At 36.2% G+C, this 16,292-nt stretch overlaps 1 protein-coding gene across 1 annotated transcript in view; it reads right to left on the reverse strand.

Moving 5' to 3' along the window:
- LOC138710487 (uncharacterized) overlaps positions 1-16,292 on the reverse strand; it is a 38,522-nt gene that overhangs the window by 639 nt on the left and 21,591 nt on the right. The window contains exons 3-4 of the mRNA XM_069841416.1: positions 7,409-7,550; positions 1,134-1,405 (exon numbers count right to left, since the gene is read on the reverse strand). Coding sequence (XP_069697517.1) covers positions 1,134-1,405; positions 7,409-7,550 — 414 coding nt within the window. The remainder of the gene's footprint in view (positions 1-1,133; positions 1,406-7,408; positions 7,551-16,292) is intronic.

Genomic DNA, 16,292 nt, shown 5'->3' on the forward strand with positions numbered 1-16,292 from the left:
CAGGACAAATATTATATAGACCTACCAATTAAGTCTGTGAAAGATCTGATAGGCGACTCGAGGTCGTAAAAACAAAAATTTACATGTTGGTGAACGATTACATTGGCGATCACAATGACGACTAGGCCTATGATATTATTATTATTATTATTGTTATTGTTATTATCATTAATATTATTACAGTATTAATGAATGTGACTGCGTATTTTAATTATCATTTACGTAAATGAACATTATCTTCAGTTTACTAATGTATAATCATTAGTACAAATTAATTGAAACATACTGCGTGTTCAGTTCAAAGTGTGTCATGGCTCGTTGTATGCCGTCGTGTGGCTAGCCGGTGAGCGTAGAGAATTCAATCTTCCTATACTTCCACAGAGCCGTATTACGTATGTGCCAGAGAAGTTGCCTAGCAAGTACGGCGTTCATTCTGAAGAGTACTTACCGATACGTACGGTAACACCTGTAGTGGCAGGAATGTGAACTGTTTGGAAACACGTACTGAGGTGAGTTTTTTTCTTACTGCCGGGATATGTGGAGAGGGTTAAGACGATTACTTACGTATTTGTTGACATTAACTTCGACGGTCAACATGGACACGGAGTATTTGATTTGTGTTGTGGAATGTTGTCGTACGCAACCGATGATAACAAATACCCTGCGTACGACTTGCCCGCGCAAAACATAGTTCGAAAGAGGTTATGGTAGCACACAGATTTTACAGACCGCCATCTGTTGTTACGACGTTCAAGTTATACCGTACACGTTCTCAAGTTCAGATTGAACGTATTGATTAATAGGCAACTTCTCTGACATAAAAGCTGAAACTCGCATCAAATCGCTGACTCACAACAGTGACGTCATGACACACTTTGAAATGAACACCCAGTAGAAGAGTTGAAGAGAACAACCTACAATGCCAGTTATTTTCTTTAATGTCCGTAATATGAACAAATATTTCGCTAGAAATATCTTTTACTCATAGTTAATTCATTAATTTATATTGAAATTAATTTTTTGTAGAGTTCCATTTGAATTGAGACTTGTATTATTATTATTATTATTATTATTATTATTATTATTATTATTATTATTATTATTATTATTATTATTATTATTATTTCACTTACCAAAGATTGTTACGTAGTCTTTCTGCTCGTCGGGAATGTCCCGAATGTCGTACATCATATGAAATCCTATAGCAACCATGTCATTGTCATCTACACTTGACAGTGATTGGTGCTTTCTCAATATATTCCTGAGCAGACGAGCCTCCTGTTGAGAGTTGACCACGGCAAGATGTGCGCCTTCGTTCACACATGTCTGGTAAGCCTCCACCCACGTCTTTCCTTCTGTGTGCAGCTTGTAATGACCATATCCTTCGTACACATCATACGTGGCCCTAGCATAATGAAGCATAATTTTTATTATGACTAAGAGAATGACATTGCTTAATGTAATAGTAGAATACCTGGTACGTATTTAACTAGTAAATTTTATGTATTTGAAGATATATAAGAGCTATAAATTTATATGGTCCAAATGAGACATTAATTTAAATGAATTTCAATAGACCGTACGCTTCCTTTCATAAGGACGTACCGTAAACTGGGGTAAAGAGGATCACATGTGGTAAAGTGGATCATATGTGTATTGTTAGATAAGTCAACGCCACATGGATCACACATGCAAAGAAAACTATTTTTAGTGGCATTTATAGAAGAAAGGTTTTCTTTGCACGTGTGATCCATGTGGCGCTGACTTATCTAAGCAATACACATATGATTCACTTTACCACATGTGATCCTCTTTACCCCAGTTTACGGTACTACTTGTGCTTTTATTTACAGTATTCCGCGATGGTAATATGATCAGTCATACTTCGTACTCATGAGTGCGTAATATTTGTCTGTAAACTAATCATCACTCGAAATAGCGTTTCTGAGCACCTTTTAACGGCATTACAATGAATTACAATACTATTTTTAGTAGTTAAAATCCTTAGAAGCAGCGTTTCTGAGCACATTTGGGCGATATATTGCGAGTAAAACATAGTATTTCTGGACAGCATATTTTAAGCAAGCAAGTAAACTAAAGTTTACAAGTTTACTGCTGCAGCTTGCATTTATATTGATCCTTCTTGCTATGATTGTAGTAAATCTCAACGATGTCAAAATCTCTCATCATTTCAGTTAATGAGAGTATTGAGGCATACGAACGAAACACACTACATATTTATCAAAATAAATACTTTATCGAATAATGGAAATGATGATGTAGAAATGAATGTTACAAAACTGACACATACATTATCATTACGAATGAAATCATTGTTTGTTTTCTTTAGGTCTCGTTCAAAAGTAATACATATGAAAACGCATCAAAATAAGAATATATTTACACTTCCTATTACTTGATTTATACAAAAGTAATTCTGCATGATTCCAAAATTTAAGATACGGTAGTATAATTTATTGTACTCCAGGAATTAAGATAGTACAATTTCGTTTGTGAATCATATGGCTTAGGTAGGTGTATGGCAATACGTTTACACAAATTTACTTAAATTAATAATTATTCGAATATTGCAGACATTTTCAGTATTATTATACTGTATTTACAAAATTCATAGACTAGGCCTATTAATTATAAGATAGTTAATGTTAACCCTTAAATTGGCAAAACTTCATTTCTCACACTGGTTTATTAAACCGTGTCGGACTGTAAAGAAAACAACTATCACAATGTCCATATTTTCTATGGTGTACAATATTATAGTATTGTGAGGTGCTAGAATATCCAGGCTGGAAAAGAGAAGAAACGAGGATGTTAGAAGGATAATGAACATGGAAGAATCGGTGATTGCAAGAATTGAGAATAGACAACTTCAGTGGTATGATCATGTAAGGAGGATGGATGAGGGGAGATGGCCAAATGTGCTACTTCAGTGGTCTCCAGCTGGTAGAAGGAAACGAGGAAGGCCTAGAAATTCATGGAGGGCAGGAATATTGAGGATGATGAATGATAGGGGACTAAATGAGCAGGATTGGAATGACAGGCGCAGATGGAAAATGGGAATAAAGAGTAACCACTGAAAAGTGGAAAGGCCCTCAAAAGTAAGTAAGTAAGTGAAATTTTAATTCTCCTACCAATTTTTATTCAATTGTTCTATTAAAATTATAGCATATAGCCTATTAACCTGTTGTATACTATAGGATACTTTGCGAATTTAAGGGTCATAACATATTAGTGACATCAGAATGTAAGCATTTGCTCCCTTTCAGATTCATTAACACACTCATTTGCTTATGGTTTTATTGAAAATAAAATTTTTCGATGCATAACATAACGGCTTTAAAACTGCTTATAGCTACTTCTGGAGGAACTAAGCGTGTAAACTGAAATCACAACGAAATTAGAAAGAGTTCCATAATATGTAATAATTTATCTTCCCAAATCTCTCTTTGCTTGACACAACTACACGATTTTATTTGCCAGTTAATTTTGCTTACTGGAGATATTACGAAGAATGTCGTCAGATTTGAAATGGAGTAGATTGTCATTGTATGTTTACATTTAAAATTATGACTTGAGGCGTGTACGTCAGCGAGGTCGGCTTATATCTATCAACGCCATCTTTTTCAACGGGCAATCCTTTCATACAGCTCGACCAAGTTAAGTCTGCGAGCCGAGAGGGGAAGTTGGAGACAGTTCTGTAGGGAAAGGAGGCGGTAACGAGAGGAGACCAGTACAGCAAAGTTTTCCTACTGCGCTTCAGTTCATAGAGCGGTAACAATTTAAGACGCTTTGAAATAGACTGTACTTCTACTTCTGCTTGACTGTGAGGTTTGGCGTTCTGATTGGCAAGCGTGGGCGTAGGAGAGAAAGTTGCATGAGGGGGGAGGCAGCGTAACTGTTGCCTTTATCTGAAGACAAGGACAACAAATGCGTGCGCTCCGTAGTGTATTTTAAACGTTGTGCACACGTTGAAATCTGAGCGCCAAGTGACCTATGTGGCAACTGTGTTTTGCCTCTACATTCCATCCCGACATCCCCACTTGCAGACTTGACTTGGACGAGCTGTAATATCCGTTAGGATTAAGCAGTGCAGGTACATAAATAAGCGAAGAGAGGGGGGAAACAGTCTTCTTGAATAGCTAAATTTTAAGTTACAGTCGCTCAGAAGTTCGACAGCGAAGGAAGACCGATACTCGAGTTGGTCACTTCGAATGTTCCGGATTGGGAACATAAATATGGGGTATCATAGCTTGGAATTCGTCTAGTGGTAATGTAGATAAATTTGTACGATAATATAGGATTACTTACTGCTCCTCTCGTTTGCCTATTCATATAAAGTATTGTAATACTGCACAGGGTTATATTATTTTCTTGATCACAAGCCAATAGTAGATTTTGTATTGTATGTGGCACAGTTAAATGTACCTTCAGGAAAGTTCTGTGCAGTGTGCAGACTGACCGTTATCACGTTATGCTCAATTATAGTTCATATAATTATTAATATTACACTATCATATGTTATATTTACATTTTTTGTATTTTCTATTTAATTATATTTTATTATTTACTAAATCAGATCCAGCTTTGGTTTATTTCTGCTCGTTTCCACTGGGCTATGTTGGTCAAATCGCTATTCACCTCCAACATTTGACTCAGCAGACGTACCCAATATGCTGTGTAAACATTTCAGACTTCACTATAGTTATTAACTTTCATGGGTATAATTTCCGAAAAAAAAAATGGACCCGTAAATAGTGACTCTTAAGAAAATCCATCCAATAAGTTGGGAGAAACTGCTGTATACGGTTACGCAGAGTAATGCCCAAAACTATTTTTTTTTGTACCAGGGATTAAGAAATATACAGGGTGGAAAGTAAAGTAGTACATTAATTGAATCAGACGGAGCTAAAAGGAATTAAGTCTCTTTTGACAACTTTTCAGGAGAAGCAAAAAATATTCCATTAATAACAAAGTATATTTTTATGTTATAGAAGACAAAAGAATATTTAAAAGTCTTAGTTCCTTCTTCCACCGTTCGATGCGCATGACATCAGTTGTTCAAATTGTTGCATAACCCAAAACTTCATATTTTGACTTAATTCCTTTTAGCTCCGACCGATTCAATTGTAGGATGTGATTCCTTGAAATATAACGAACAAAAAAGTATAATACCATTTTGCTCGTTTTTGCGAGGTTTTTGAAGAAATAATACTTTTATGCCGACATTTCGATCGCGAATTTTACGAATACTGTTTAAAATACGGTTTAATTTCTTGTATAACAACGAAGAGAACGTTTATTATGTTCACGTTGCAGCAGTATTTTAATTAGAAAATTCACAAATTTCGAATTTATCTATTGAAGAAACATTGGAAACACTGATTGTCAGGTCACGTACACAATCTGGCATCGCTGTCCGGACGGCAGATAGTTCGCCTAGTACTCGCAACTGATCAGCTGTTGTGATGTTTACATTGCATTAGTGTGCAGTTGGACGCACAGCGATACAGTTTAGTTTATTTCAAAACTACGAGATTCCAGAGTTCACAAATCGTGAGTACTTAGACATAATCCAGGCCGCGGAAGAAATTCGGAACAGTGAAGAACTACTGGCCAGAGTTCGTCATAATTTGATTAGAAGATGTGAAAGCTGCACCCACGCTGATGGTGGACGTTTTGAACAGTACCTGTAAGATGTGAGTAGAATGTGGTTTACAGAGTTTATTACTCTTTATTTCATTATTAACCCCCAGAATTAGTGATTCGTAAAACGACAAACTGTAATGTTAATTGCATCTTGTTCACAAAGTTACATCAGTTTTATTTTTTTCATTAATTGTAACTGAAACTTCAATCCTAAGTGTTTTCACTAATTTCGACATAATTTCCTGTTTTTCACGTTATTTCTTGTTATTTCTGTACTTATTTCTTGCTTACATTAAAATTATTACTCAATACTTAGTATTGAATTGTTAATGTATTGCGTTGTAAGTTGATAAATCTGCATGCATTGTTGAACTGCGCCCGGACACGAGCTATTTTGTTCATTCGGGTTATTAATTTACATTTTCTAACATTAAATTACACAAACTAAACAAATAACAGCTACGTCCCTATCCGGAGTTTACGTAGGTCATTTTTGTGCGAAGATTTCTCCCGATATAGCTCGCGAAGTATTGCACCGAAGTTCAGTACATGAGCCGTTCAGAGCAGAAGTGGTGTAAGTCAAAAATGGGTAAAGATGGTTGAAGTAAACATTCTGTAAAATACAGCGAAAAGTAGCAATTAATATTCAATTTATTTAAACTATTAATAGTCAATGGATAACACGAAGGACATATTAATTGCTACTTTGCGCTGTATTTTACAGAATTTTTGCTTTAAACCTCATTACCCAATTTTGACTCACACCACTTCTGCTCTGAACGATTCATTTGTTTGCTGCCGTCCTCCCCTCACCTGCTGTAAGATACACGGTGAAAGGTAGTTGAACTTAACCCACCCCTTCTAGTCGCTGACCGCTTGGGGTGTGGAGTGGTACTTATGCGGCATTGAGACATCTTGCAATTGTCAGCGCTTTCGAAACACTTGTAATTATCTCACTATCTGTAAGTCCTATAATTTTTTTATTTGACAAAACTTACTCGAGTTCTATGGCTCCTGTCAATTAATGTACTACCTTATCTTCCACTCTGTATATTTTCGGAAAAAATTAGAATTTGATATTTTCAGCATCATATTAATATTTTCTCTTTGTATTTCTTACCTCATTTTTAATTGATCGCGTATCGCCTTAGCCTAAATATGGTTTCTATATAGCTTTCATCCTGAATCACTCTACAGTTAATACAAGGTCAATGTAAATTCACGATTTTTTTACATATGAATTTGTACGATATTTTAAAGATATTTCCACATAAAAACTCAAATGTTGTGTTTAAGTATGTAGCTTATCTCCAATCCTACAAAATGACGTTTATGAGTATATCAGCATTTCAAGATTAGATCATTTCCAGTTGATCACCAGGCACATTACAGTAGCAGTACGATTTCGCCTGTCCATTTCATTTTATTGATGAGTGTCTATTGATAGAGTAACAGGAATGCCCAGACAAAATTAGCCTCAACTCTGCATTTCTCAACTACAAATTACACTTAGACTCTCCGGGACTTGAACTCGAGACCAAATGTGATTTGCACTTACGTATAATTATTTTCTGCTGACAATCAGACTCGCATTTTTGTTGCAGATTAGATTGTCACTGAAGTACACAATAACGTTTGAGAAAATTATTACTACAAGTTTTTAAATTATTACATTTTGTCTTGTTTCAGGTGTATATATATTTCTATTTTGATTGTCCAAATAAATTGAATGCATACACACCACAATTGTATCTCACATACAAAGGGAAGCTCCCTGTCTCGAGGGTTCCAGAAGACAAGTCCTCCTCCATATGAAGATCCAGTTCTGTTGTTATTGGAGTGATCTATGTAGTATTCTATTCCTGTTGTGTTGAGGGGTTTACCTGAGAGATAGAGTTAACATGTTATTAGGGGAAAATTTATCTATAAAATATGTTGCTCTCCAAAGTTACTCAACCACTCCGAACATAAACTTAATAAAGAACGTTATGAAAATGATTGAAATGTCTGAACTATGCAAGATGCTTATAAGAAAACACATTTTTTCTACAGTAATCTCGCTAGAGGTTTTGATTTATCCAGAGAAAATCAAAATTCGAGTGGGATTTAATTGACTATTAGGCCTACACGATTAGAAGAAACTATGAGAGGCAGTCAAATGAAAACGAGTCACAATGCGTATATCTTACGGCGGGAAAGTTGGTACCACTGGAATTTGATTGCTGAACGGATATCTGGCGACGACTCACGAAAGCACAGTTATAACCTCTGCTTGCACACTAGTCGTTCCTTTATTGTGCTGGAAGTGAGGTTACAGATACGTGTTCGTCCAACATCACTCATGGAGGCAGGTAAAGAAGAACAGCGAGGTGCAGTGCAATTTTTGACTGCTGAAGAGTAGGAGGACGAGAAATTCATTGTCACATGTCTGCTGTTTACGTCGAACACAGCATGTCATGTTTGCGTGTACTGGAATGGCACAAGAGATTCCGAAAGGGACGCGTGTCACTGCAAGACGATGCTCGCCCAGGACAAGGTCAACGTGCCATCACTCCTGCTGTTATTGCTGAGGTTGATGGTCTTATATTGGGAAATCGACGGATCACTGTGGAAGAACTTCGTCGTTTGGTAGGAATAAGTGACGGTTCCGTACACATCATTGCGACGAAGCACCTGCATTACCGAAAAGTCTGCGCTCAATGGGTTCCACATCAGTTGATGGAGAAACAAACAATGGCTGCTTCACTGGGTCACTTGCAACAATACCACGAGGAAGAACATGCATTTCTGTCCCGTATTGTCACTGGGGACGAATCGTGGTGTCACCATTTTGAACCAGAGAGCAAACGGCAGAGCCAACAATGGAAACACATGGATTCTCCCCCACCTAAAAAGTCCAAAGCAATACATACAATTTCCGGTAAAGTCATGTTGGCAGTCTTCTTCGATTCTAGGGGTCCTCTGTTTGTTAAATTTCCCGAGCATGGGGCACAATCAATGCACAGCGTTAGGAAGAAACTTTACAGAAACTGAGACGTGTCATTAAGTCAAAACGCCCTGGAATGCTATCGAACGGCGATATCCCTCTTCATGATAGCCTAATGCTCGCCCACATAACTTACTGCCAACTCCGTGAGTAACACTATTCAGAGATTTGGTTGGGATACGCTTCAGCACCCCTCCCCTTACAGCCCATATCTCTCCCTGTTCGATTTTCACATTTTTGGAGAGTTGAAGAAAGACATTCGTGGGCTTCGTTTTGCATCGGACGAAGACGTGTGTGGCTGGGTAAAGAACTGGTTCGGTAGACAGCTCACAAGCTTTTTCAAAAATGAGATTGATCGTCTTGTCTCGCAGTGGGATAAATGTATGAACAGTTTGAAGATTACTTTTGAGGTAATTTAATGTTCTATTATATTTTTTTGGCATCTGACCCGTTTTCGTTTGACTGCCCCTCATATATAAAGATTAGAAGAAATAAAGTACCGACTTTAATATAATAAAATATTAATTGACTTATGGAATTACGAAACTGTCTTCAAATTTATTATTGTACAATCTCATCGTTACAAATATTGTGCTAGATGGTAGTAGTGTGTTATAATTGACTGTTCTCTTGTCACCAGTTATGCCAAATATATAATCTTCATTGAATTGTATGGACTATTACTAGTCAAGAAGGCTTTGTTGATTCTGTTTCATTTTTATTAATATAGGCTAGTTACATTCTACTTCAGTTACCAATATACAGAGTGAACTGTCAGTAATGTCATTAATTTCAGGGGGTTACTCCTTGAGATATAACGAACAAGGAAGTTCAATACAATTTTCTCGTTTCTGCTTTCTTTCCGAAATAAAATTTGTTTTATCATATATTAAATATTTCAGGGCGTATTTTGGAAAAGCCATTGATTGAATTTCCAATATGCTCACTCAATTTAAGAAAGTAGTGTATATAGCCTAATAATAAATTACTGAAATAATTTTAGTTTAGTCCTTTAAATATGCAGAAATTTGATGGGGACAAATGTAACAATTTAAAATTCCTTTTCAGACCGAAATGTTAGATTAGTTCAGATCAAATTCCTGAACATTTAAAGGACAAAACAAATTCTTTAGATAATTTATTATCATAACACATCGCTCTCTTAAATTGACTGAAAACATTGGGAATTCAATCAATGGCTTTCCCAAAACACGATATAAAATATTTCATATAAAACAATGAGAAGTGTGCATAAAAGGACATCACGTAAAAAGATTTTACAGAATTAAGAAGTACTCTCCTTACCTTGTGGGTAGCCCACATTCTTTCCCTGATGATGTTTTATATTAAAAACGAAGATACATTCAGTACTAATCAAAACTTTCATAATTTTGATGCAAGACACAATTCAAATTTCCATCTATCCTCTTTTAGTCTCAGCTGTTTTAAGAAAGGTGATCACTATTTTTCAATGCACTATGCACTGACTAATTGCCTTAAAGCTTTGAAGGGCCAAGAGAAGAGGTTCAGAACAGAATTAACCAAATTCCTACGCACCTAATCACACATTCTATTCAACTGGTGAATTGTTTTTACATGTAAATTCAATTAATCTGCTTGCTATGACTGTATTGTACATTTTTCTAGAGCCACGGGCGTAGCTCAGTCAGCAGACTTGCTTGTCTGCTGATCCAGAGTTACGCTCGGGTTTAGGTTTGATTACCGCTTGGCACATTATATTATCTGGTTGGGTTTTTTCCGAGGTTTCCCCAATCGTAAGTAAAATTTCAGTAATATATGGCGAATTCTGAGCCTCACTGGATTGCAAAGTGCAGTATTGTCACATTGTTGTGTTGCACTGTGTTTTAGTCACACGATACTTTTTTGTCACACGGTTTTTTGGTCACATTACATTTTTGTCACACTGTGTTTTGACCGTAAATTACATGATGTTAGAGTTTCATAACAATACACATCCGACCATAATTTCTGGCTGATGCATCTACTTTTATCCGGCAGTAACTTATATCTCACTTGACGATATGTGTCAGAGAAAGAACAACATTGTTGCAAAAATCTTAAGTCTGATTAGTGAATTATGTTACTATACTATTTTCGCTGTAAGAAAAATCCTAATGTAAACATAAGCACGTTGCTGTCATACCCGCGATTGGTTCCCAGTCGAAACACTCGCATGACGCAAGAAAATATAGTTCGTATTTGGAAACCATAATCTTGTGTTATTTGAAAATAAAAAATTGAATTCTAGTTGTTAAATACGATGAAACATATAACTTCACTCATATGTAAAACGCTATGTACAAGAAAAGCTACTTTTATACAGGGATATCATTTTATTTTTACTTCAATTTTTATTGTACCTGAGTTTTTTGATGTACTTCTCTCCCACCCCTTCTACTAATGAAGTTCAATCATCCTCCACACAGATCCAAGACCGCATATACAGACATAGTAGCCTTACGGTCATAGTAAACAGTACGTTTCAAAAATATGTTCCCGTTTTCCAGTGACGAAAGAGCTTTCAATATTGAATCATTTTCGCACAGGTACTGTCGTCCATTTGCCTACGTCGTATCCCGGTTTCCCCCACCAGCTTTTATTCGCCAGCTAGTGGCTGGGCTGTCTTAGCTCTTTTCTGAGAACATTAATTTCTGTTAGAAATTGGACGTCTACGTAATATTATACTCGTACAACTATTTAAAATAACTTATATAAGAGGGCCTCGTTAAGTAATTAACTGTCACGTGATTTCCTCCCTTTCTACGTCCCTACGACAGAACCACTTGCACGGACAGTAGAAAGTATGTCTGAGTAATTTTATCTTTTCGGATCGGGCAGAAGTGAAGATTGAATTTACAGTACGTAAGGTAATCTTTTATATAGTAGGTATAGAATTATTTCAACATGAGTTACTAGTACGAAGGACGAAACTGGTAATTGGGATTAGGTACAAATAGTCTATAGTGCGATAATATGCACGTTAGAACTGAAGCCTGTATCGAAATGAACGGCCACCATATTCAAAAATGTGTTTAAATATCCATATTATGATTATTTTTCAATTTAACTTCATTCTCTATATTGTACGCTAATGTGCTGTAGACATTATAATATACATTGCATAATGAATACGTCTGTATGGACAGCTCAGTTCGTGAGTAAAAACACTCATTGTTAATACTGCACTGTATTTTGATTAAACAAAAACCTAATGAAAATGATCAAACTCAAAATCGCGATATTTCCTAGTTTACATAAATGGATGAACTACTTTTCTTCCCTCCTATACCTAGCAAAGTGATTTGTTTGTATATTATGCCAGTATCCTCGAACTCCAGTCGTGGAAGGAGGTAGCAAACGGCGTTGATCCAAAGGTATAGCCAGGTTAATATTAAAAATGTTAGTAAAAATAAAATGATGTCCCTGTATTTTGTTATGTGCTATGAACGCGGATGAATACCAACAGTAATACCGAGGTAGTCTGTTCTTGTAACAAGCTGGCGTCACTTGAGCTCGTAGTTGTTCACGTAAGCACGTGGTACTGAAGTATGGCTTCTGCATCCTCCGTGTGTGTGGTTATTAATCATAAGAGTAGAAACCCTCTCAAAAGCGGAGAAAAACAAATAGTCTTAAATGTATATAATAAATTAAGTGAGTGGAATCCAACGTTATCTATTCAGAGCAAGTCAATCAGACCGCATGTTCCAGCTGGAAGGGATAACTGACGCTGTTGTGGACTGTTTCGTCATAAATCCTGCCGACGATAGTTCTGACGACTCTGATTGGAAGAAATAACTCCTTTGTCCGGCAGCGATTCACCTTGCTACTCCTAAGTTTAAAATAATTTAATTACAGTAATTGTAAAGTAAAAGTTTCCCAAGCAAACGAATGCATAGTAGTGAGGTTAGGCCTACTTGACGAGTAACGGGAAATGTTTAACATGAAACAGAATGTACAACAGTGGGCGGGAACTCGTACTGAGAATCTATGGCGCCAAACAGTGGCCAATGAAGCTTCACTTCAGTCACGTGCTATTGTTTACGTTAGGATTTTTCTTACAGCAAAATAATTATAGTCAGCGATGTATGCAATGAAGGGTGAAAGGAAATGGTCACCCTACCCCGTTATGTCTTGGCTTAGTTGCCTCATGAGTGATGCCTTATTGGTGTTACGAGATTTCAACTAGTCTTAAAACTGTCGACTAAACATACTAACCATAATAGCTGCAGTCCTTTTGGCAACTATTTCGGTCAGCTTACTGTAAATTATGCGTGAAGAATTTCGTTTTACAAATATTGGACAGGATGGAGAAAAATGAATATGTAACGGTTTATGTTAAATGAACACAGATCTAACAAGGGATAGTTTGGAGATGCGAGTTCTATGATTATTAAAGTCTGTGTGATGAATCTTGTCTCACTGTGAAAAGAGAGAGAAAGGAGATATGTCTTACCTCGTCTGTGTTTTTATTGCGATGGGGGGAGTGAAGCGATGCCAGTGGCGGAAGGGACTAGTTGATACATTCTGTAGCGCAAAATAAAGTAACAAAATATCTCTCTTCGTACTGTATAGTTCCGTCACTGAGATTGTCTTTCAAGAAACTGAGTTCCGGTAGCCTGTAAAATAACAAGATTTTGAAAGGAATCCTGAAAATTTACAACCCTCCTATAATCTCCACCCTCATTTGAAGGGACTTGGTTTTATTGCTACTGAGACAAGATAAACCTTACCAGGCATACTTCTCTCGACCGGCGAAGGATTGTGAAGGAATCATCGATCATACGAACCGCTTTCCAAACTGAGTCGAGTATAGATCGAGAGGCGAGATCTAGCGTGTGAGCTCCGCGGGAGGAGAAAGGATGAGAGATTAGAAACAAAATTTGTTTCAGTTTGGTTAATATTAGACAAATCTACCGACACGGAAATTCAATTCAGACTAAAACCTTATTTTCCCCACTCCATAACCACTGGTTATATAGCAACGGTGGGTGATAAGGTCACAGAATAGGTCTTGTCTCCTCTACTATATCAGGTCAAGGAATTAGAGTTGAACAACGATCGAGAAAGAAAGACTAATAGCGCCCGCAAAGCCGAAAACCAGCACGACAATATTGTCTACGTCGTTGACTGCTTGTGAGTAAATCAAGTGAACGTTCAAGACATCGGGAGTAGTCAACTCTCGAATCGTCAGTTGTTTATATTAGACTGAATTTTTATCTGTTTTGGCAACTGATATTACATGTACAGGGACATCATTTTATTTTTACTTCAATTTTTATTGTACCTGAGTTTTTTTTAATGTACTTCACTCCCACCCCTTCTACTAGTAAACTTCCAACCGTTCTCCACACAGAACCAAGCGTATACAGTCAATGTCACCTTAAGGTCATAGTAAACACAAACAGTACTGAGTTAGTGAGTATAGTACGTTCCAGAATATGTTCGCTTTCAATATTGAATCATATTCTGGCACAGGTACTGTCGTTCGTTTGCCTATGTCGCATCTCGGTTTCCCCGACCGCTTCTGATCGTTCCTCTGTAAAGGCTAGTGGCTGGGCTATCTTAGCTCTTTTCTGAAAACATTAATTTCTATTAGGAATTGGACGTCTACGTAATATTATACAACTGTTTAAAATAACTTAAATAAAAAGGCCTCGTTAATTGTCACGTGATTTCCCTCCTTTCTACGACCTTGCGACAAAACCACTTGGAAGGACAGTAGATAGCATGTCTGAGTAATTTTATCTTTTCGGATCGGGCAGAAATGAAGATTAAATTTACAGTACGTAAGATACTCTTTTATAGAGTAGGTACAGAATTATTTCAACGTGAGTTACTAGTACGAAGGACGAAACTGGTAATTGGAATTAGGTACAATAATCTATAGCGCGATAATATGCAAAAAAAAAAAAAAAAAAAAACTGAAGCCTGTATCGAAATGAACGGCCACCATTTTCATAAATGTCTTTAAATGTCCATATTATGATTATTTTTCAATGTAACTTCATTCTCTATATTGTACGCTAATGTACTGTAGACAGTATAATGTACACTGCATAATGAATACGTCCGAATGGACAGCTCGGTTCGTGAGTAAAAACACTCATTGTTAATACAGTACTGTATTTTGATTAAACAAAAACCTCATGAAAATTATCAAACTCAAAATCCCGATATTTCCTACTTTACGTAAATGGATAATCAAATTTTCTTCCTTCTTATACCTAGTAAAGTGATTTATTTGTATTTTACGCCGGTCGTGGAAGGGTGTAGCAAACAGTGTTTCCGTTAATCCAGAGATATAGCCAGGTTAATATTAGAAATATTAGTAAAAATAAAATGATGTCCCTGTATAAACAATCAAGTAGCCTATTTGAAACATCATCTCTACATTTCAGTGTATAATAATCCGTCCCCCAATCTTTATTTAATTACTAGGCCCTTATTGAAAGACTAGGATTTTTTCCTCGTATGTTTTAGATCAAGTGTACAACTTCAAGTAAAAAAATATGAACGCTTTATTTAACATTGTGTTTTATGTTTATTAGAAATGCAAATTTATTTTCGAATTTTTTCTATTTATACAACCACAGATAATATCTAATAATAGAATCAGAACATTTTTATAATTATGATACTGTTTTGTTTTGTCCTTTTGTATCAATTAAACATCTCTAATGCTATTTATTTCAATTATGTATGTTATCAAAGTTACGAAATCCTTCAATGCTATTTCGAAAATGATGAGCAAGACTAGAAGCGCACGAGAGTTACGAGACAAGACTCGAAAAACAAGTGCAACGAGCGAGAGCGGCAGTTATAGTCCGGGTCAGCTTACTTCATACCTTACGGGTGAAACCTAACCATTTTTCCCCCATTACTACATATGCTAGTGGATCGTGGTGATTTTCTAGTTTGCAGGTTGAATTTTCTTTTGCTAACTTAATTTCGAATTTCGATACTGACAAATACAACAAATGGTAGTGATTTTGTAATTGGTATGTTGGCAGCTGAGACAAATATCGATAATATTTGTCGGTACTGGAGTTCCATGAAATTAAAATTGTACTAGATCTTCGAGCCGGTTACTGGAAGCTAGAGAAATTTGAACATACTAATAATTAATTAATATCAGTATTAATATTAATACATAATAGTTATTTTGTGTGTTCCGTTGTGGTTATAATTCAAGACCATAGTCAGGTAAGTTTTCGGAGTTAGTAGGCCTACTAATGATTTAATGTGGTCAAACAAAATTCATTTTTAGGTTAGGTCTCGTGAGTCAATTGTTTAGTCAAACCAATGAATTTTGTATTGCTAGACAAAATACTTGACATGTTGATCCTTTTCTCGTATAGTTTGCCTACGAAAATATGTTACAAATTATTGAATTATTTAGAATAACCTTCCAACATAAAGTACGGTAAGTAAACAAGTCATTTAGTACGTAGGATCGTGTGATATCTGGTAACAGTTGGGAACACTGACAAGACGGCAATATTTGCTGTTTAGGAACTTTTCTTATGTGAACCTCACTATAGTTTTGTTGATCTCTGCAAGGAATGTGTAGAGGCTCTGAATGATCCAACATATTTTTTTTCAATAGAGACGTGTCATC

The sequence above is a fragment of the Periplaneta americana genome, chromosome 12 (assembly GCF_040183065.1).
Source record: "Periplaneta americana isolate PAMFEO1 chromosome 12, P.americana_PAMFEO1_priV1, whole genome shotgun sequence".
Taxonomy (NCBI): Eukaryota; Metazoa; Arthropoda; class Insecta; order Blattodea; family Blattidae; genus Periplaneta; species Periplaneta americana.